This window comes from Protopterus annectens, chromosome 7.part1, assembly GCF_019279795.1.
Source record: "Protopterus annectens isolate FY-2018-M chromosome 7.part1, PAN1.0, whole genome shotgun sequence".
In the NCBI taxonomy this organism is placed as follows: domain Eukaryota; kingdom Metazoa; phylum Chordata; order Ceratodontiformes; family Protopteridae; genus Protopterus; species Protopterus annectens.
Genome location: NC_056740.1, coordinates 339,061,212 through 339,083,164, shown reverse-complemented (window position 1 = coordinate 339,083,164; position 21,953 = coordinate 339,061,212). Strand labels below are relative to the sequence as shown.

The 21,953-nt window shown below is 40.3% G+C and overlaps 1 protein-coding gene across 2 annotated transcripts in view; it reads left to right on the top strand.

Moving 5' to 3' along the window:
- Positions 1-21,953, top strand: part of APPL1 (adaptor protein, phosphotyrosine interacting with PH domain and leucine zipper 1) — a 1,282,591-nt gene that overhangs the window by 1,084,622 nt on the left and 176,016 nt on the right. For both annotated transcript variants that reach the window (XM_044078766.1, XM_044078765.1), the window contains exons 14-16: positions 2,796-2,887; positions 7,406-7,600; positions 8,478-8,527. In XM_044078766.1, the coding sequence (XP_043934701.1) occupies positions 2,796-2,887; positions 7,406-7,600; positions 8,478-8,527 (337 nt within the window). The remainder of the gene's footprint in view (positions 1-2,795; positions 2,888-7,405; positions 7,601-8,477; positions 8,528-21,953) is intronic.

The window sequence follows — 21,953 nt, the reverse complement described above, 5'->3', positions numbered from 1 at the left end:
TTTCAGCCTGATTTCTGCAGGTTTATGAGCTCATCTGAATAGCTACTTAAACCTTCTTTTTTTTTCCAGACTTTTGTCATATAACATTATACACTCCTCCAATGCTTCACTTATTTTAAACACCTCCTAATGCATTTGGTTTATTTTTCTACTAAATTACTAGTAGTCATCTCCTGTGCTGAACCTGAGCTGCTTTTTGCTAAACAGCTGCAGTGCTCTTCCCTCCAAAGTTTTTCTTCTTCTAGTTGATTTTCTCTTGCTTTCTTCAGATTTCATCTTTGCTGACATCTAGGCAGTATAGTGACTAACCAGTAACCAGACTTTATCCTAATGAATAACTTGTGCTGGTTGTTTTCCAAAGTTACTGTTTTCACACTAAAAGAGTTCTGGTCAACCTATTGATCAGTGGGGCAGCCTTCTTGGAAGTGACTGAGTAGATGTTAAATGTTAATCCAGCTGGAAGCCTAGATACTTCTGAGTTTGGACTACAGGAAATTATTTCCTAGTATGGTCTTCAATAATAAGCTTTTGATTAGGATGTCACAGTTTAGTTGCTGCAAAATATATTATAATGGTCATTAAAGGGTTTAAAGTGAGGGTGCTTACACCTTGCTAGTTCCAAGTTAAACACAAGTCATTTTGTAAACACTTTTATAATCTTTGGCAGACTTATTAGCATTGACCAACACAGTGTCATCTGCATGTAGTAGACAGGTGCTATTTGGAAGGTCCCAAGGCAAGTTTTGAATGAAAAGACATGTATACTTATTCTGTCATTTGATATGCTAAAGTGCCATCTGCAGCAGCTCCTTATTATACATTTGCTATCTTTCTATGTGTAAATGACATCTTCATCCATAATCACTGGATGTATTTTCTTATAAGTCTGTCTACTTATTTATTTATTTATTTGTATTTGTTTTCTGGGATAAAGCACTGATCTCCATAGACCTTTTTCACAGTCAGCCCAGGAGCAGTGTCTGGTTGAGTGACTTGCTCAGAGTCACACAGTTAGGCAATGTCGGCTGAGGGAATTGAACCTTGCACCTCTGGACCACAGGATACAGCTTGTTAACAGCTCCTTAATCCTCTAAAGTTCTCTAAAGTAATATAAAATTTTATAGCTAGTGTGAAGCCCGTGCCCTGGCCCAGCAATCAAGGAGCCTCAATCCTCACCACTAACACCAGAGAGGGAATCTCATGTAGGAGAAAGGATAACAAATACACACAGTAAAGTGCAATTTCCCTTAAGAGCACACAGAGATCACAGTCAGTCTGGGGCTGGTTGCTCCCTTGTTCTCCAGGTCCCCAATAAGACTCCCCACTGGCACAGCTATAGGGTCCAGATCTCAGCCTAGCTGGCAAGCTAACCTCCAGTACCCTCTTCTATGTCCAACCAGTGCTTCGTGTCCCTGCCCAAGTAGCTGACACACACACACACTTTGAGATAAGTATTTATACAACTTCACAGACACTCCTGGGAAAGGCTGGCTCAGATTCTCCAGCTGTGCCCCTTTACCCAGACTATATGGTAGTAATTACTGCCACCACCAGCTAATAATTATCAGCTACCCAAAGGCCCTTAAAAAGATGTCCAGTTATTACTGTGCAATATTATTATCCAATAGTAGTGTAACTAAACAGTCTTAAGGCGTATTGGAAGGGCCTAGTACAGGATCACTTATAAGCATGCAATGTACTGTAGAGCTTAAATTATCTCTACATAAACCATCCACAGTTGAAAAGGGTTTAAAATATTTAACAATAAATACTAAAAACACAAGACAATACTACTACTAAACCACAGTGCCATTCAGGAGTTCAGAGATCACACAGAAACTTAAAATAATTCAGTAGTACAGTTCTGACGTAACAGAACAACACTTAGTCTAATCTTTTCTAATTTCCTGGCTATTGCTACAAGAAAACACACTTCTAAGATAACTTACTTAAGAGAGCATAAGACAGTGCTGTGTTAGATGTCCAAGATCAAAATGAATACAGTCTCTCCCTGAGCAATAGTTCTTAAAGTCACTAACAAACATTTCTGCTGGGCCCTCCCAGCTTAATTATTCTCATTTAGTTCCCATTACATCATTTTTTTGACACTTAGCCTGGAGTTCCCAGGCCAACAGGCTGCATTTATTAGCAAGCTAACACCTGCTCAGGAAGCTACAACAATCAAAGAAATTTCACATGTACACTCTAGTAATTATTCCTTAAGTTAAAACAATAGAAAGAATGTGCTAGTCCAGACCAAATGGCTCCGAGCTCTGGAGATCAAAAGAACATACAAGACATAATTTTAATTTCAAAGAACAGATGTGAAATGCTTGATTTCGTTTTCCTTACAGCAGATGGCAATGTTGCTACAATCTTGAAGTTCAACATTTTTTACAGCATTCTCTTTCATTTAAGAAACAAGCCTGTATTTTACATTTATATTTACAATTGCCAGAATTATGTATTAAATTCTATTTGACTAGCCTGGCAGCCTTCACCCATCTCTACCAGTCTTCACAGCTAGTTTAGAATATTTAACAACTGTTTGCTTCTAAGCCTTTTGTTTTATAAGGTGGTTGAGTGTCTAGATGTTTGAGATTGTAAAAATTTGAACATGTATTTCATTTTTTTTAAATCTGCAAAATTAAACGATATCAAACCTTAATTTTCATTAGTGTTGCATTAAATAGTGATATTTAAGTATTCTAGACTTGCTGAATTTTATACAAAAACAAACAAAACAATAACCAAAAAAAAATAAATAACAACACACTGTTTTGCTTCATTTACAGGAGGTTGCTGCTAGAGTAAACCAGTCAGCTCTGGAGGCTGTGACCCCTTCTCCTTCCTTTCAGCAGCGACATGAAAGTATGAGACCCCCAAGGTAAATTTCTGAATTATTGATGAGGTATCAATGGCACTAATCTTTTCTTATCTTTTCTTGTGTCTGACACAATACCTAAAGCTCCATCACTTAGGACCCTTCTTTGTGTGGGTCTGCTATTGGGTTAATCCTCACTTATTTCTGTTTTGGCATTTTTTCATTGAGGTTATCACACTGTGGGCATATGCCCTATGCCAACGCATACCATAGTGTCACATGCCACACTGGAACAGCATAAATTGTTCCCGAATGCATCAGTTCTCTGACAGTCATTCAGTGTGGATCTTTATCTAGATTCTCTCTGTGAAACATTCTTCTCCCAATACCCAAAGGTAAATCTTGAAGTGAACCGATAAGTTGAGACTCACAGTGACACTGTCTGGGATGCCTGGGAGAAGAACATGACTGAAGCACTTCTATAAGTGCTAGTGATTCATCCCAGTCATCTGTAGGTGTCAAATGTAAAAAAAAAAACATCTTCCTGTCTTGCTACGAGGATGATGGGTGTGGTTAAAGGCTCCTTCTTGTAGTTGCTGGATGGAAAAGCTTCTTTCCTGTCTTTTTACCAGTATGACAACTGTGATTAAAGATTCCTTGAGTGGGGAGAAGATGGGAAGGACCCTATGTGTAGCCTCATATCTTTACGTTAGAAGGGTCCAGTCAGAGCCCTCTGATCTTTACTAAATTTACATCAGGACGTCCAAGAAGTGGAGGATAGGCCTTGGCCAAGCCCGTCTTAAAAACATTCCATTTCCGAAATTGTTGTCCTTTCCATTCGTGTGCAGAGCTCATCCTGAATTGGGAAGGGCTTTAACTTCTGCCCATTTTCCAATCTCCCTGCCTTTCAGCTTAGGAGGCTGTATCTCTGCATATAGTCTTTATCCATCCCTTGTTTGATTATCTGAATTACATGTAGCTTCCTTATGTTTGGGACGGACTCTTCAAGTTACCCTTTTATGCATCATTGATGTATCAGACCGAGGAATCTTCTTCCCAGGTCCCCCTTCAGCTCATCAGAGCCCAACTTCCCAGGTAGATGAGGGACCACTGTGTCTATTCATACCAGGACTTACAGTTGAGATCCATAACGTCAGACAGATATCTGAAGTTTGGTGGGACTTCTCCTTGTGGGTGTGGAATTGCACTCTATTAGAAAATGGCCTGATGCTTTTTATGAACTTAGTGCAGCCTGCCATCTGTCCACTCCACCGCTGGCAGATGTGCCCCAATCCCCAACCTAGAACCTTGTTATGTGATGGTCAGTCCCAGACTATCACACATTTGACACCATGTGTTGTGATCATGCACAAGCTTGTCCCTGTCCCACTTTGTAGGACATGGTAAATTTCTTTCCCTATCTTGATCCTATGAGAAATTTAATGACATGAAGTATATTTTCAAGTTAGGCAAATGTAGTGAGTACCATTCCACATTCTCCAGATAATCCTTTCTTATGCAACTTTGATACTTATGAAACCTAGTGTAGACCAGCATATAACCCCCTTATTCCAACCCCCCCTCTCTCAACAAAACATCTAAATGAATATCTGGAAAAAAAAAGAAAAGAAAAAAAAGCCTCCCCAGCTGAGTGGAGTGAAACCCTGACCGGGTATATTTGGTTTGACACCCTGTATTATCTCCTTAATCGAGTACAAGGCCTGAAAACCACATTATGTTGCCATTTAGTGACCAGACAGGAAATTGAAAACCTTGAATAAAGAGGGTTTTCATGTTTTTATTTCACCTATCCACGTTCTAATCTTTTATTGTAGCTCAGACACTGGAGAAGTCATCCTTTCCTCTCTGCGTCTAGTTTCAATGAAGAAGTGTATAAGACTGCATTTGGTTTCTAAAGTGGGCTGCATTGTGGTCTGTTGCAGTTTTGATTGTGAGGAGATGGATCCCTATCAGATAATAGAAATTTAATTTGACTGAATCCCATGTGACTGAGACCATAAGGTATATGCCCTTTTCCCCACTTTAATGCAATCCTGGAATTAGTATATATAGTTAGGGGGGTGGGGGGCACAGCCCCCCACCTATTCTGGTTTCATATTGTCCACTTTACAGTTCAGTATGTTGTAATTTAACATTGTAAGATTTCAGTATTATGGGCTTCAGTCAGGTGATTTTTCAGTATTTTGAAATTTCAGTCTCAGTCAAATGAGTTTCAGTCATATGAAATTTCTATCATCTAATAGGGATCTGAGGACACTATGGCTAGACTGCATGTTGAAGTATGTGGTTGTGCAGGGTAGCCTTGCTGAGGCTGACTCGTTGTGGACACTTAATTCGTGGTAACATTTCTGCTCACCCTGTCTTGTGGCCCTCTGAACGTTTAGGGTCTCTGGCCTTTTCATCATGGGTCAGATCATATTATTGTAAAAGAGATGAGGGCTCTGTTTCTGGCACTACAGGCCTTTCATTCATTTTTTCTCCCTGGCCCGCTGAAAAATTTCATGAATATTACCAACATGATGTGATATATCAATAAGCAGGATGGTGCAAGGTCTTATCTCATTTGCAGACCAGCTCTTCAGGCCTGAGAACTGGCTTTTGATTATCAGGTGACTCTTTAGGCAGTTTACATTCCTTAGGAGCACAAATTCAATCTTGTGGCAGACTGTCTGTGCAGGTCCAGAACACAGGCTCAAAAATGGATGCTTCACAGAGATGTGTTTTTGGGGATCCCATTCATTTAGTCGAATTTCATTTGGTCGAAAATGATTTCAGGCAGCACACTTCACTGAAAGCTCATTTGGTCGAATTTAATTTAGTCGAAAATGAAATATAGCCCCTACCCCACTGCAGTGCGACCCTGGAGTGAGAATATTAAGTAGGGGGGTGTGGGGGGCATAGGCCCCCACATTTTGCAATCATTTTTTACCAAACATACATATATCTATATATATATATCTATATATATCTATATATATATATACGGGTCTACTTCTAATGACCGAAACGCCGATTCGCCGACAGGGAAATAACCGACGCCAGAAAACCGACAACACACAAACCCGACAACGCGAAACACCGAACACCATAACACCGACACACTACACGTAAACAACACAGTACACTACAACACATATCCACTAGCCCTAACCCAAACCCTAACCCTAAGGTCCGACACTACCGCACACTCTCCCTACCTGCACCCTAACCCTAACTCACTTACACACCCCGAACCCCAAGCTCCGACACTACCGCACACTCTCCCTACCTGCACCCTAACCCTAACTCACTTACACCCAACCCCAAGCTCCGACACTACCGCACACTCTCCCTACCTGCACCCTAACCCTAACTCACTTACACACCCGAACCCCAAGCTCCGACACTACCACACACTCTCCCTACCTGCACCCTAACCCTAACTCACTTACACACCCCGAACCCCAAGCTCCGACACTACCGCACACTCTCCCTACCTGCACCCTAACCCTAACTCACTTACACACCCGAACCCCAAGCTCCGACACTACCGCACACTCTCCCTACCTGCACCCTAACCCTAACTCACTTACACACCCCGAACCCCAAGCTCCGACACTACCGCACACTCACCTATCACACACCCTAACCCTACATCCCTGAGTATTGCACACTTACCTGTCCGCTCCCTACTCCTAAATCCCTCACTATCGCATACTTACCAGGTCGCGCTTACACATTCCCCTTGTCGGTCTTCCGTCTGTCGGGATTCGAGCGTGTCGGTCAACTGCGTTGTCGGTCGTTTCGTGTCGGTCATTTCCCTGTCGGCGAATCGGCGTTTCGGTCATTAGAAGGAGACCCATATATACATATATATATATATATATATATATATATAAAATATCAATCAATGTATTTTTAATGGATACATCTTAATATAACACTGACTGCACCTCACACCCCTCTTACTTAATATTCTCACTCCAGGGTCACACTGCAGTTTTAAGGACACTATTTTTCTTTGTTGCATGTTTTTACCTTGTTTCTTCCTTGCTGAACAAAACTTCATTAGGCTGGTAATAGGGCAGAACTGACCCATTCGTAGCACCTACCTCTGTTTATTGTAAAATGCTTTGGCCCCTTAATAGTAGTGTTGTTTTGGCATACAGTATTCTAAGAAAATTCAGAGAAGATTCATGTCAGATAGTATTACACAGATATGTAGCACTTATTTTATTAATTTTAGACCAGTTATTTTATTTTATTTTTTATTTTTTGCATGGAAAACCACACAGATTTCATTTCAGGTGACACAATTCTGCTTTCTGCTCTTTTTTGCAAAATGTTAGCTAGCTCTCCTTCTGATGAAGCCTGAGGAATTAGGTTTGTAAGGAATGCCATTGGAAGCAGCCTTTCAGAGCTTTAACCAACACTGTGCTATGCCATATAAGACAGCATTTGTTCTTATAGCCAACAAGTATGGAGGAGAAATAGTAACATAGTTTGAAATTGAGTTACTAGAAGTAAATATTATTAACCTTTGATTTTAAGTTTGTAAAGTCTGTGTATTTTTATTCACAGCCGTGGTAAACCTCGCACTTCTGTCAGTAGCATTTCCAGTTCCACTGGGCCCGAGTCCCCTGTGCTGTCTGTTCCTCTGTCATCAATGTCCCTGGATTCAATAGTCACTCCTGAAACACCTATTCAGTTTGATATAATTTCACCAGTCAGCGAAGAGTTTGCAGGCCAAGCAAAATTATCAGGCCAGCCTGGCAGGTAAGGAAAACATTTTGAAATTCTAAATCATCTGCATTATTGAACCAAGATGGTATTTGTGCAATGATTCCTGTATATAATTTCAGATTATCTTGAGAAATATAGTGGAACTCACCATTTTTTGCATTAATTTTGTGATTAATTAGGGTACAGGAAAAGCATGCACTGCAGTCTTTTCCATGTTTTCTGAAATACTCAGGTAATGAAACTTTCTTCAGGTATTCCTTTTGCTCTGATGCTACTGTATATATTCTGATACCTTTTGTCATTTGACTCCTCAATCCTTGTATAAGTTATTATCCTATTTCAAGAAACGGTTATAAGTTTAAAATCAAATAAAGACTACAATATTCACTTAATTCAGGTAAAAATATGTCGATATAACTGTTTATTTCCTGTTAAAACCAGCTGACTTTGCATAGTGTTCATTCATTAAGAATGCACTTTGGTCTGCTTACGTAAACATTTTTAAATTTCCAGTGAATACTTATGTGTGATTTGTTTTGTGTCATACAGTTTTCTTCACAGTAAATTGTAGCTTGAACACTGTCTTGTTATGTGAATGCACCATTTGGGCATGAAATAGCATTTCGGAGCAGTAGGGTTTGTACTTGTGAGTATCAGCAACTTTTTCTTTAAAAGAGACTAGTATGCTGCTTGGTGGGGATGGGTCTGTAATTAACAATGTGGGTGGAACTATATCAGAAATTAGACAGTAGTTCATGAAAACATGTTTTCTTGGTTGTTTCTGAGACAGAATCAGTTTGATATGTCTGATTTTAAGAAGAGTAATAAAGACCACAGATGGGTAGCTGTGTTTCATGCTTTCATACATGTAAAGCTAAGACTGCTTTGTTGTTTTTTGTCTCTTGATCAGACGGACAAATCCATTTGGTGAATCTAGTGGCACAGTATCTGATTCAGAAGGTAAGAAAAGTAATATATATGTTTACCTGTATAAATTACTTTGACCGTTGATTCTGTGTATTAAATTTCCACCATCTCTGTAGGCAGTAGGGATAAAAACAGACAATTCCAGGCATGGCCAAAAGTTACACAGACAAGTATAAGTAACTTGTAATGGGTGGAGTTCAAGCAGCTGTTTTTCATGGTAAAATTAATTAAATCCCCTGAATGTCATTCAGAATACAGTGACGCAGATTTTTGGTAGAAGTTCGAATATGTGTTTGTCAACGTTTATTTGTCATTTTTTTATTGAGATTAATAATGTCTTCAAATAATAGTTTTAGTTTTTATGTGTGTATATATATATATATATATATATGTGTGTGTGTGTGTGTGTGTGTGTGTGTGTGTGTGTAGCTTTGTTAAAGGTCATTTATTTTTGGTTTAAAATAATTAAATTTAATTAAAAAATTACCAGTAAAAATATGAATAAAGTCCCTTACACATTGTTTGTGCCATGTCATACCAATGATATCAATGCATTTCTTAAAACTGCAGTCCAACATCGATAATACATAGAAGACAGTCCTGCTGATTTGTTTGTGGGTATTTTATGTACAACATAAAAGAATGCTAATGAGTCTTCCACTGGGTTGTACATGCCTTCCACACAGTTCATGAAAGTGTGAAGCCACAGGACTCTGGGACAGATGTAATGCAACACTATTATAGCATATACCTGAGCACTGCATCCCCAGCAGTTGTGCCAGTGCTGTCTGGCACATTATTAATGTGGCCTTTATTGGAGCAAGTAGAGGCAGCCAAGCCACAGGCACTTCCTTAATACTTAACCCCCATATTGTGAGGAAGTTGGGCATAAATGCTGTGTGGTTACTTGAGGAATACAACTCTGGCAGCCTGGCAGTATGAACATTGAATGTTAATGAACTGTATTAGCATATTTAAGAACTGTGTGCAGTTCCATGTGTAGGTATAGCATACCAGAATAATGTTGTTAAGCACCAGTAGTACTTGGATAAAGGACGGAAGTAGGAAATTATGTCACTGAACATTGACCATTCCATTTTTGACACTGGAAGTGAGATGTGCTTTTCCTGGACAGGGAGCATTACTGTTATGCAAGGTAGAAGGGAGTTCTAAATATTGATTTTTTTTTTTATTGTACCTTAATGAGGCATGGGGGGACCTTAGGCAGCTGACACTGCACTATACAGTCATAGGGAGTGGGGGGATCTAGTTGAAAAAATATTTTGAGCTCTCTCTGCTTACTGCTTGCTGCTTCTTACTGTGGGATGGATTTGCAATCTTCTTAAGACACTCAGTCTTGCTGGCTGGATTCTGCTAAAATTCAAAGTCTGGTTATATTTGCATTCACAGTCTGTTGCATACAGAAACTTGCAGAATATACACTGATGAGAGAATATACTTTGCAGCACTTGTCTTTAAGAGCAGTAACCAATAACTTTTTATAATAAACCAAACGGAACCACGTTGCAGCTTAAAAGTACTGTTCCAACTTTACTTCTCATATAGTACAGATGATGTGAGAGATATAACATTTACCTTAGGACTTGTGTCCCTACCATACATCTAACAAAGCTGGATTTATACAGCTCTTTATATACAGTTTTAGTCCTGTAGAAACAATACTAAGCTTCCTTGTTTAACAATGTCTTGTAAGAGACCAGCTTTTCTGACAGTGTGAATATCCTGTAACAGTGTCCTGATGTCCATGTAGAGAAACATATTTTTGAGGAAACACATTGTTCTGTATTCTATTTGGATCTGTGTATATGAACATATCTTCTTGTGCCAATGCTGATAAGCATATCCTGTTTTTTATGCAGAAAAACATATTTTTGAGAAAACACATTGTCAGAGATCAGCTTTTCTGACAGTGTGAACATCCTGTATTTTATTTGGATCTTTGTATAAAAACATCTGTTCTTGTGTCATATCCTGTTTTTCCATGCAGAAAAACATATTTTTGAGAAAACACATTGTCACAGTGTCATAAACATATCCTGTTGTTTTAGGAAACATATTGTGTCCATCCTGTTATTTTAGGACACATATTGTGTCCATCTTTTATATATGCAGAAAAGCATGTCAGTGTTCTTTAAAAGCAGATTTTGCATTTTTGTTCTTGCATACATCCTGTTTCAGAGTCTGTAAGGGAAAAATGTCCATTCAGCAGATTCCTTTTCCAAGCCATGGTCATTTAGTATGACTGCTGATCACATATTACTAAACTCTGTTTCTGCATTTAAGCAAGCCTTTTCTTTCAGCATATTTACAACATAATTAATTTCAGACTAATATTAATCAAATCTAACACTAGTCATGTGTGTACTGTTCATTACTTTGGTTATATACTGTCTGTTCACCTCTGTGCATTGACAAGTCTGCTATGTATTCTGCTTAACAGGACCATTTGGATCCTATAGATTTGACCGCCATTATGCCAGCTGTAAAAATGATAATTTATTCACTTTTCACTTGTGCATCTCAGGTTATACCTGTTTGGTGATGTGGTGCACTTCAATGAGCCTGCTTTTGTTGCCAGAGAGTGTGGTTATGTACTATAATTTTCTTTTTTGTAAAGTACACTGCTAGACTGGTCCAGTAACATGAATTACTTGAGCTGCTCCATGTCCAACTAACCACAGGTGTGACCCTTCATCAGATCCTACAGATCCCCTAACATGAGTCTGGAAAACTACACCTCCTACCTAAACCTACTGGAATCTCTTAGCATTCAACCTAACACCAAACTTATGGTTGACTTCAACTACACCTCCATATACTGTGAGAATTATATGACACATAATTCACTTGCACAGAGGTTTTTGGACTTCATCAATGCAAACAATCAGGAATATCTAGTTAGCTCCCCAACTAGAGATACAAATATCCAAGACTTAGTTTTCATGAACATGGGAAGATGCTGCTCTCTCCCATGCATTAACTCCTCGCCGTTAAGATCTGACCACAAACTTATCTTCTTTAGTATTAAAACTAACCTAGAACCCCCATCAAACTCCAAACCTCTTAAGAACTCTGCTGAGCCCAGTTACCTCAAACTAAGTGACAGCTAATTAAATATCCAAGCCCCTCCAAACCTAAATGACACTGAGGCCTTCTCTGAGATGTACACAAAAGCACTGTGAACCACATTCATAGTTGCATAGAGCAGGTGGTACCTGTCCAAGTCAAACATATTATTACTGGTAGAAATAAAACACCCTGGTGTAATCATACCCTTCAGTAAATCAGATATCCCTGAAAATTGTAATATTGCTAGCACACCCCTAAAAGTAGACCCAGTGATGAGGGACCTAGGAGCACAGATAATAACCTAAACTTTGACCACCAGGTAGCCACAGTAGTGAGGAAATCCTTCTGTGTGGCTCAACCTATAAGTAAAGGTATGGCATCAAGATCAAATGAAGTCATAATGCCATTGTACTTGGCCATCATCAGGCCCATAATCGAGTACAGTGCTCCATTCTGCATATACCTAACCAAGCACATAAACCAGTTGGAGTGGCCACAGGGTTTTTCTCACTAAACAAAAAAATAGAATGTGTAAGTCACACATCTTATTCAGACCAACTAAAGGCCCTATCCCTTTACTCCATCTCATATAATTCACTGAGAGGGGACTTATGCCTGACTTGCAAGGTATTCTCTCATCCAGCCCTGATGAAAATGTTACATATTTGCAAGAAAATTATATGAGGGTTACTCTTTCTATGAACCTGAACCTTATTTGTGACTCTAGCAGAATTACTGGAGAGACAAATTTATATTGCAAAGGCTACCTCTTCTATAGAATAAACTTCCCATCTTTGTAAAGCAAAGTCCATTGATCACTCTCTTCAAAAAAAATTTGGATAAATGGATGAGGAACTGTAAATTTACTCCCAGAATACTACCCATGTCCCTTATGGACAGAGGCAGTCTGTAAAATGACTCAGGGTTCCAACATCCAGATACCCACTACCCTGATACTACCCCATCCCATATCTGGGGAATTAGGATAGAATAGTGTCATATTTGGGGTATTATTGGCTAGGCTTGCAAAGGCTCTTGTGCCATTGCCTAGTAATCACCGATGAACCTGATTGATTTGCATACCTGTGTCGCTCCTTTTTAAACTAATGTTGTGCTGTAACGGTAAGTTAGAGCAGGAAGAGCTAACTGGTTTATAGCTTGGACTTTATTTCTAAATGTCAGGAGAGTTTGCAGTATTAATCTTCAGAAGTATTCTTTACTGTGTTGTGTTCTCATTTGCCCATGTTTTATTGCAGATCCTTCAACTATACCCACATATTTATACACTCCTTCCTACTCAAGTTTTTTTGTGATATTTCTGTCCCAGATTATTTTTTTTTTTCTTTGTTCTGCAGCTTTCCTGTTTTAAATGTTCCTTTTGCATATTTATCAAGACTAAAGTATACTCTTATATGAAAAAGCTTTAAGGATTTATAGTTGTGCTTTCAACTCTTGTAGGTTTTTACTAAGCAAATGACCACAAGGGCCCTTTTAAGCCTGGCCATGCATCCCAAATTTCTGACAAGTTCTGGTATCCTTGATAAGTGTAAGCAGGGGCTTGAGAGATGAAACACTTATAAGCAGGGGCCTGGGAGATGAACCATTTATAGGTTGCCTGTGTCTATTAGAGACATAGGTGCCAAGTCAGGAATGAATTTCCTGTTCTCCAACCAGTTGTCCAAGTTACACTTGATTTGGGTTAGGGAGGAACTCTGCTTCACACAGATGGGGTGCCTGTCCCAGAGATGGGGGTAGTCTCTAGGATACATACCTGTCTCTCGAGCAAGTCTTATTTATATCACAGGCAAGGTTTAAATCTTTAGAGCTGGTAATTCTGGTGCTGTATGCTTTGCAAATATGCATGAGGTCCATCAGAGTGGGGTCTGACAATGCCCTGTATGCCAGGCATAGATATCTCATCAACAGCCTGTAGGGGACAGAATACAGGAAAAGGGCCTTGAGGCAGTCTGCAGAGGACATTTTACTTAAGCCCTATATTCTTTTAGTGAGGAACCTCTGTGGGTATTCTATTTGTTGGATATGCCTGGTTGGGTACATACCAAAGGGGGCATTGTACTCAATGATGGGTCTGAGGAATGCCAAATACAGTGGAACAATGACTTCCTTGGAGCTAGATGCCATACCTTTGTTTATAAGTTGCGCAACATAACATAATTTCCTCATTATTGTAGAGACATGATGGTCAAAGGATAGATTACTGTCTGTGTGTGTCCCCAAGTCCCTGACTACTGAGTTAACTCTAAGGAGTGTGTTGTCAATATGATAGTTACCAGGGGTAGATGACTTCCCGAAGGATACTGTTTTGCTTTTCTTGCCATTTAGTTTTATATCATGGCTCTAACGCCAGTTGTTTCTGTGTCAGCCCTTCCTAGAGAACATTTGTGTTTATGTGGGATTCATTGACAGCTCCTAATTTACAATCATCTGCAAATGTAGTCAGCCAGAGACAATTGACATTTGCCTTAACTTCAGAGAAGTAAATGCCAAAAAGGAGCAGTCCAAGGATCGATCCCTAAGGGACTCCACTTGTGACTGTCCTCTTTCTAGAGGTAGACTCCCTGGGTCCTGTCTGTGAGCCATTTCGCTATCCATTAGGTGACATATGGGTTTGTACCTAACAACGAGTGGGGTATTGTGTCAAATGCCTTGGCCAACTCAAGATAGGCAGTGTGAACCATTTTGCCCTCATCCATTACTTTGGTGACCTTCTCAATGAAGTCCACCAGGTTGAGTAGGCATGACCTGCCCTTGATGAAACCAAACTGGCTTGGGTCCAGCATCTGGAGGTTTTCTATATCATTGTTGAGCATTTCCATGATAATTCTTTCCATGACTTTGCATATAAGACTAGCAAAACTTATGTGTAGAGGGATGACTGTTGCTGTTCTCCATTCGTGAGGCATGAAGTCGCTTTGGAGGCTGCAGTTAAATAGCAAGTCCAGATGGCCTGACAAGTCATGTTTCATGCTATTTAGAAGGCATCCTAGGATTTTATCTGTGCCCATTGATGCAGTGTTCTTGGCCTTAGAGAGAGCATTAAGGACCTGTTCCTTAGTTATAGCAGGAGGAGTTATATTTGGTAGTATTTCCTGAGAGAAGGTTGAGAGGGAGAGAGGCGTAAAGTTGGAGCTGAATTTGTTCGCCAGTAGGTGTGCTATGTCTTCTGGCTCGGTATAGGTGGCTCCTTTTACAGTAAGCTCTGCACACAATTGTGCATTGCCTTTGAGGTTGCAGACATAGCTAAAGAATGACTCGTGGTTGTCTTTGTCCTGGGAAGCCAAATTTACCTCAAATCTGGCTTTGGTAGATTTTATTTGCCCTCTGAGTTTGTTTAGTTTGATGAGAGTGTTTTTATCCTGCTGGGTGCCGCACCTCCTATTTTTTGTCATGATTTTCTTCCTTCTGATATACAACCTATTGATTTTGTGATTCCACCAGGGTGGCTTGTTTTTTGCTTTAGTTCCATACTTCTTCCTGGTGGGTACAGCTGCCTCTATGCTGCTATTAACATGCTTGTATAGGGTTTCTATGAACAGTTCTGCATAGGCAGCAGTGTTCTCAGGATTTATGGGGGCTTGAATTTTGCCAGGGTATCATTTAATATCAGGAAGTTAGCCGTAGAGTTGTTCCTGAATATTCCAGGGTTAGCTGGGGGTCCAGGTTTTATTTTCACTTCAAAGGAAACCATTTTGCGGTCCTTACCAGCTACGACATTACAATAGGGGGTGTGCAGCACTCTCCCATATTAATGAGGACCAGATCCAGTGTGGTTGTACCCCGGTTGGTGTATTGACAGTCTGGTCCAGGGAGTTTGTGTTAACAAAATCCAGGAATCTCTGTGCCTGTATGTTTGGTGTCATATAGGATTACCAGTTAGTAGAGGGGTAATTAAAGTCACCTATGAATATGGTATTTTGTTGGATGTTGAGTGTTTCCAGTAAGCTTAAGTACATGGTATGGGTTTCCATGGTCATAGAGGGGGCTGTGTAGCTTCCAAGGAAGTGGTATTGGATTTTGCCCAAGGTGATTTGAACATGGAGTAGCTCGAGTGCATTGTCCTGTTTGACCAGCCTTGAGTTATATTTATTTTGTATGTAAATCGAGACACGTCCACCTTTAGTCCCTGTCTGTGTAGTAGCTGGTCTAAATGTGTGGAAGGCATTATAACCTTGCACTGTTAGTGTGCTCTCCATGACTTTAAACAATGTCTCAGTGACCGTATAGACATCAGCATTCTCTAGGGTGAAGGATCTTCTAGGGAGTGGAGTTTTTTGTTTAGATTCCTAGCATTGATTTTCTTGGTTTTGATTTGCTATGTCAGAAGTACTTACAGTTTGGCATTGCCTAAAAAAGGCTTTATGGGGAAGACATTATTGTAGCTAATATTTTAAAGTCTAAAGGGGAAAGGTGCAGACCATACCTGGCAAAACAATGTGGTCTGTCAACCATCTCCTTCCATGCTGACAAATATTGCATCCCCTTAAAATACCACCAGAAACTAAGCCAATTATTAAAGTCATTCTTCTTTTGTTTGTATTGTGTCATCATCCTTGGAGAAGGTAAAATGCTGCTCAATGCTAGGCTCATAACAGCCTGGGACACATATTCTGATAGTTTCATGATGTCTCTCTTCATATAGTCGAGGGAGGTCATTTACACCCACATGGACTATTACTGAGTCATACTGGTACTTGTGGTTCAATAACCTGAATGCTTGCATAATGTGGTAGATCCTACTTACTCAGCCTGGTGAGAGGGGCAACTGTGTCTTTCATGATGGACTCTCCACTGACCAGAATGTTGGATTGTTTGGTGGCTTGCCTTATGGGCTTAAAAATAAGGGTTCTATGAGATATGGCTGTATGTGTTGATGTGGGTGTTGTTTTGAGAGTGCATTCGGGGCTGCTGTGAGGGTATTTGTTATGTGTACTTTGTGTAAGAGGAATGAAGGTCAACAGGACTAAGACAGAATGTGTGTGAATGAGAGGGAGGATAGAGGAATGGTGAGGATGCAGGGAGTAGAAGTGGCGAAGGTGGATCAGTTTAAGTACTTGGGATCAGCAGTTCAGAGTAATGGTGAGTGTGGAAGAGAGGTGAAGAAGAGAGTACAGGCAGGATGGAGTGGGTGTCAGGAGTGATTTTTGACAGACTAGTACCAGTAAGAGTGAAAGGGAAGGTCTGCAAGAGGATAGTGAGACCAGCTGTGTTATATGGGTTGGAGACAGTGGCATTGACAAAAAGGCAGGAGTCAGAGCTTGATGTGGCAGAGTTAAAGATGTTAAGATTTGCACTGGGTGTAACGAGGATGGACAGGATTAGGAATAAGTGTATTAGAGGGTCAGCCCAGGTTGGAAGGTTTGGAGATAAAGCCAGAGAGACAATATTACGTTGGTTTGGACATGTGTTGAGGAGGGATGCAGAGTATATTGGGAAAAAGATGCTAAGGATGAAGCTGCCAGGTAACAGGAAAAGAGGAAGGCCTAAGATAAGGTTTATGGATGTGGTGAGAGAGGACATGCAGGTGGTTGGTGTGACAGAGCAAGATGCAGAGGACAGGAAGAAATAGAAATAGTTGATCTGCTGTGGCAACCCCTAACAGGAGCAGCCGAAAGAAGAAGAAGAAGACTTTGTCTGGGAGGCCTTTGGGGTTTAGGAAGGTTACATTTAAGTGCCTCAGCATATGTGAGTCTAAATGTCTGCTTTAAACTGTGTGTGCTGAGTGCCGTGTGTGTAGTACTGACAACCTGATTGGCATTAACAGTACTTTTGTGTGAGAGATTTGCTTCCAGTGACATTGTGTAAATACATCCCTCACATACCATATCAGTTTATTTGAGAATTAACTGGTTGTCAGTAAATATTAGGCAATTTCTACATTGCTTCAGGATGCCCATATCCACCAAGCTGATAACAGAGACAGTGGGAAAGTTCATATCATTGGCAACAGACCCTTTTTTATTGATCAGACAGTTGGAGTGACAATATAAAGCAATATCAGGAGTATCTGGTTTGCAGCTCAGGACACAGTGCTTGTCACTGCAAACTAGTTGTCCTTTGTGCAACTAGGTATTGCTAAAATTTCAGTTGTGTTTTTACAGGAAAATGTCACTCAAGGTGTCTGTGTCTATACAGGACATTGCCAAACACTTGAGGGGAAACTAATAAGTAGACCCTGAAAATTTAAGGATGAAATATTTAAACAGACATTCTGAAGTTAGAAACAAATCAAGCAGTACCTACTGAAAGTAATTAACTTGTCAAGAATGCTGAACAGAGGGGAGTCAGTGAATGGCTACTCTCTGACTACTACTAGTGCTGGTCTCGCCACAGCTTCACTCTGCTGGGATACAATGGTCCTTTGCTTCTTCTCTCACCAGAAGCAAAACATTAGCACCAATCCCAAGATAAGAATCAGACCACAGCCTGTTTGGTGATCCACAGTCTAGTTCTAGATTATGCAAGATCAGTAGGCTTGTTGTAGCCTTTTTCTGGTAGATGCCTTGAATAGCAACCAGACCAATCAGGAAAGTCAAGCACAGGCACTCACTGCCCAACCAAAAGCAGCCAGGAATCAGTACACTCTGCTCCTTCTCTCACCAGTAGCAGAATATAAGCACAAATTCCAATGTGTTACCCATGAAGCAGTTGTTAGGCTTTCCAGTGATCCATCAGTCTCCAGGAAATAATGTCCCTGCGCTCTTTCTCTCACCAGATGAAAACAGAAGCACTAATCCCAAGATGACTACTGTGGGGAAGAATGTAGGCTGTCTAGTAGTTGGTGGTTTTGCAACAGATGTTGCAGATTTTAAAGGTAAAATGGAAAAAAATGGGTTAATATCCTAAGCACTGCAGAGTGTACTAAGCAATTAAATATGAAAGAGGGGTAACTTATGGTTTAGCTGTCTAAGTGGAGAGCCACTAATTTTAAAAGAGCAAGATAGAGTGAAAGGAGGTGGGCACTTTATATTCTGGTTCTATGAAATACAGTGGGATGGCCAATAAATTTAAATAGTTGAATGGGGAGTAATTTTACAAAATGATAATTTTGTGCTTACTCGCAATAGCCAATGAAAGGGGAGAGGGAAGGAGATATGTGGTCAAATTGACACAAGGGGCAGACAACTAGAAAGATAGTTGCGTTTAAGAACACAACAGCATCAGGGTGTGACGGTGGGAAAAGATTTCTGTGTGACTCAAAGGATACACAGCTGTGGTCTCTTTCCTAGTTTTAATATGCAATTAAAGGCAAAACACAAGTAAAACACAGTATAAATAAAACAAATCACAGTATACAAAATAGAAGCAGGTGATAAAGTAATAAAAAATACAAAAAAGCGAAAGCACACTAACCTTTCCCTCACAGCAAGTTGTGGCAGAGTCTGGGTGAGCTTTTCCAGTAAAGCTTTGAAATGTTTTATTTTGCCCCTTAAATAGAAGGTTTAGTCCCTAGTTGCACCCTCAGTTCACTGATATTTAACCTTAATTGACCCATTCTATCTTCTATACAACTCCTTAATTGTCCTGTTCTAATGTCTGTGTGACTCACAAGAGACACAACTGTGGTCTCTTTCCTAGTTTTAATATGCAATGAAAAGCAGAACACAAGTAAAACACAGTGTAAATAAAACAAATCATAATATATAAAATAGAAGAAGGCAGTAAAGCAATGCAAAATACAAGAAAGCAAAAATCAAACTAATGTTTCCCAAAAAAAAACAAGAATCTATAGCCTTGTGCACCAAACATGTTGTACCACTGACACTGAACCAAACGCTTTCTACCCTTTCTATGGCAGAGAATGGTTTCAGTCCATCCACCCCTGGGTTATGGGCCCGGCACGCTTCGCTGAACTATACAGTTTTAAGTCATTCACAGAAAAGTGGATCCATTGCCTTTAAACAGTTGGTTTCTGGGAGCCAATTTGTAACCGTAGTTTAGTCTGTTTAGTAAATAGCTTAATGGGTTAAGGACAAGACAAAACAGCAGCAATGACAGAGACTCACCGTGGTATATCCCCCTTAGAATTTTTAAACATAGGATAATAATTTGCTCTTTGTCATCGCTCAACTGCAAAGTGTTTTGCGACTGTTGCATTATCACTGTAATGTAATTGATCAGTGTAGGGTGGATCTTATACATTTTTAAGCACTTTTATCCATGGATGTAGGATACTGTCAGATGCTTGTTTGTAATTTATCCATGCCATACATAGATTCTTCCCTTTTTTTTTTTTTTTTTACAGTTGTCTGTTTTGGCTTTATTTAGCAACAGTGATCCTTTGTTTCATATTACTTTTTTTGTTAGCCTTTTGTTCTGTTGCCATAACTTGAGTTTTTTTTCTAAATTACTAGAAACCCTGTCTGCACCAGTTCCAGATTATTTTATTTTTTATTTTTTTTTATTTTACATTTGTTTACCGGGAAAGTCAGACTGTTTACAGGTCCATTTTCAGTGGAGGCCTAGGGAGAAAAGCTCCAAATACCAGTACAGTTCAAAAGAGACAATATAGTAACATATAAGAAAACATAATAAAGGGCCCATAACCATACCAGAAGAATGTAGGGCCCCGTCATTCACCGACACACAGGTTAAAACAGCCCTATCCAAAGCCAAAAAAAAGCTTCAGTGGGACCGGACGGTGTCCCAGGCTGTGTCTTACAAGAGCTCCAAAATGAACTAACCCCTCACCTAAACACACTGTTCAAACTCAGCCTCTCTACAGGCTACATACCCACAGAGTGGTGCACAGCAACAGTTGTCCTGCTCCACAAAGGTGGAGCCACAACGGTCCACGGGAACTATTGCCCTATAAGCCTGACTAGCCTGGTCTGCAAGGCTATGGAACCCATCATCATGGAACTCATTAACAGAGACATTGGGAACCTCCAAACGTTGGACCCTACCCAGTTTGGCTTTAAGGGCAGATCATGCCTCCTAAACCTGGTGGACTTCTTTGAGACAGTTACCAAGGCATTAGAAGAGGGAAAGGAGATTCACATGGCCTACCTAGACCTCGCAAAGGCTTTTGACACCATTCCCCATTCTAGTATTATAGACAAGCTCACCAGCTTGAATATAAACCCCTACGTCATGAGATGGGTTGCCAGCTGGCTCATGGATAGAACCCACATGGTGAGAGTTGCAGGCTCTACATCCGACTCTAAACCAGTTACAAGTGGCATTTCCCAGTGATCAGTCCTAGGACCCCTCCTGTTTGGTATATACTTCTCAGAGGTACAGGCAAGCATAGGAGGACTATGGCTGACCATGTTCGCAGACGACTGCAAACTAGGGGCCATAATTGATTCTCCGGCTGATACAGATACCCTCCAGATGGGTCTCACTGAGACGGGTACCTGGTGTCAAAATCATGGCCTCAAGCTAAATGCCAAAAAGTGCATAGTCATCCCCTTTTGATAAAAACAAAGCACCCGCGAACTACCACATAGGTGGTGGTCCCCTAACTACAGAAAATGTAATAAGGGATCTGGGGACCCAAGTAGATAGTAATCTCTCCTTTGATAATCATATTGCCAAGGTGGTTAGAAAATCCTTCTATGTGCCCACCTAATCACAAAAGGGTTCACATCTAGAACAAAAGAGGTTATTGTGCCTCTCTACTCATCACTAATTAGACCCATCATAGAATACAATGCCCCATTTGGGATGTACCTTGCAAGACACCTGCAACAGCCGGAAAGAACACAAAAGTACCTCACCAAGAGGATTACTGGCCTCAAACAGGTGCCCTATGCAGCCCGACTCAAGAAACTCTAGCTGTACTCAGTTGCATACCACTTACTCAGAGGTGATCTCTGCCTGACATACAAGGCCATGTCCAACCCAGAGTTGATGGGCATGCTCCACCTAAAAAAAAAAAAAAAATCCCAGAGAGCCACACGCTATAGAGATATAAACCTCACCAGAACGATAAATACGGCATGCTGGAGGGATAGATTCCTGTCCCAGAGACTCCCCATGCTTTGGAGCAGGATTCCAATATACATCAGGCAGAGCCCCTCACTAACACTCTTCAAGAGAAACCTTGACAGGTGGATGGGAAACAGAAAAACTACCCCGGGGATCACTGCAGTGGCTCTGCTGGACAGTGGCGCAGGGAACTAATGGCTCTACTGGACAGAGGCACAGGGAACTAATCTAAGGGGGTGGCGAAAGCCAACACATTCTGGCTAAGCTTATAAATGCCCTTGGGCAGATAGCCTAGTACTTACCTATGAACCTATAATGTCATATATATAAAAATGCATTTGAGCATAGGTAGCAGAGATTAACAATATCTAAATATTTTATAGTAAGCCACATCCATATATATATATATATATATATA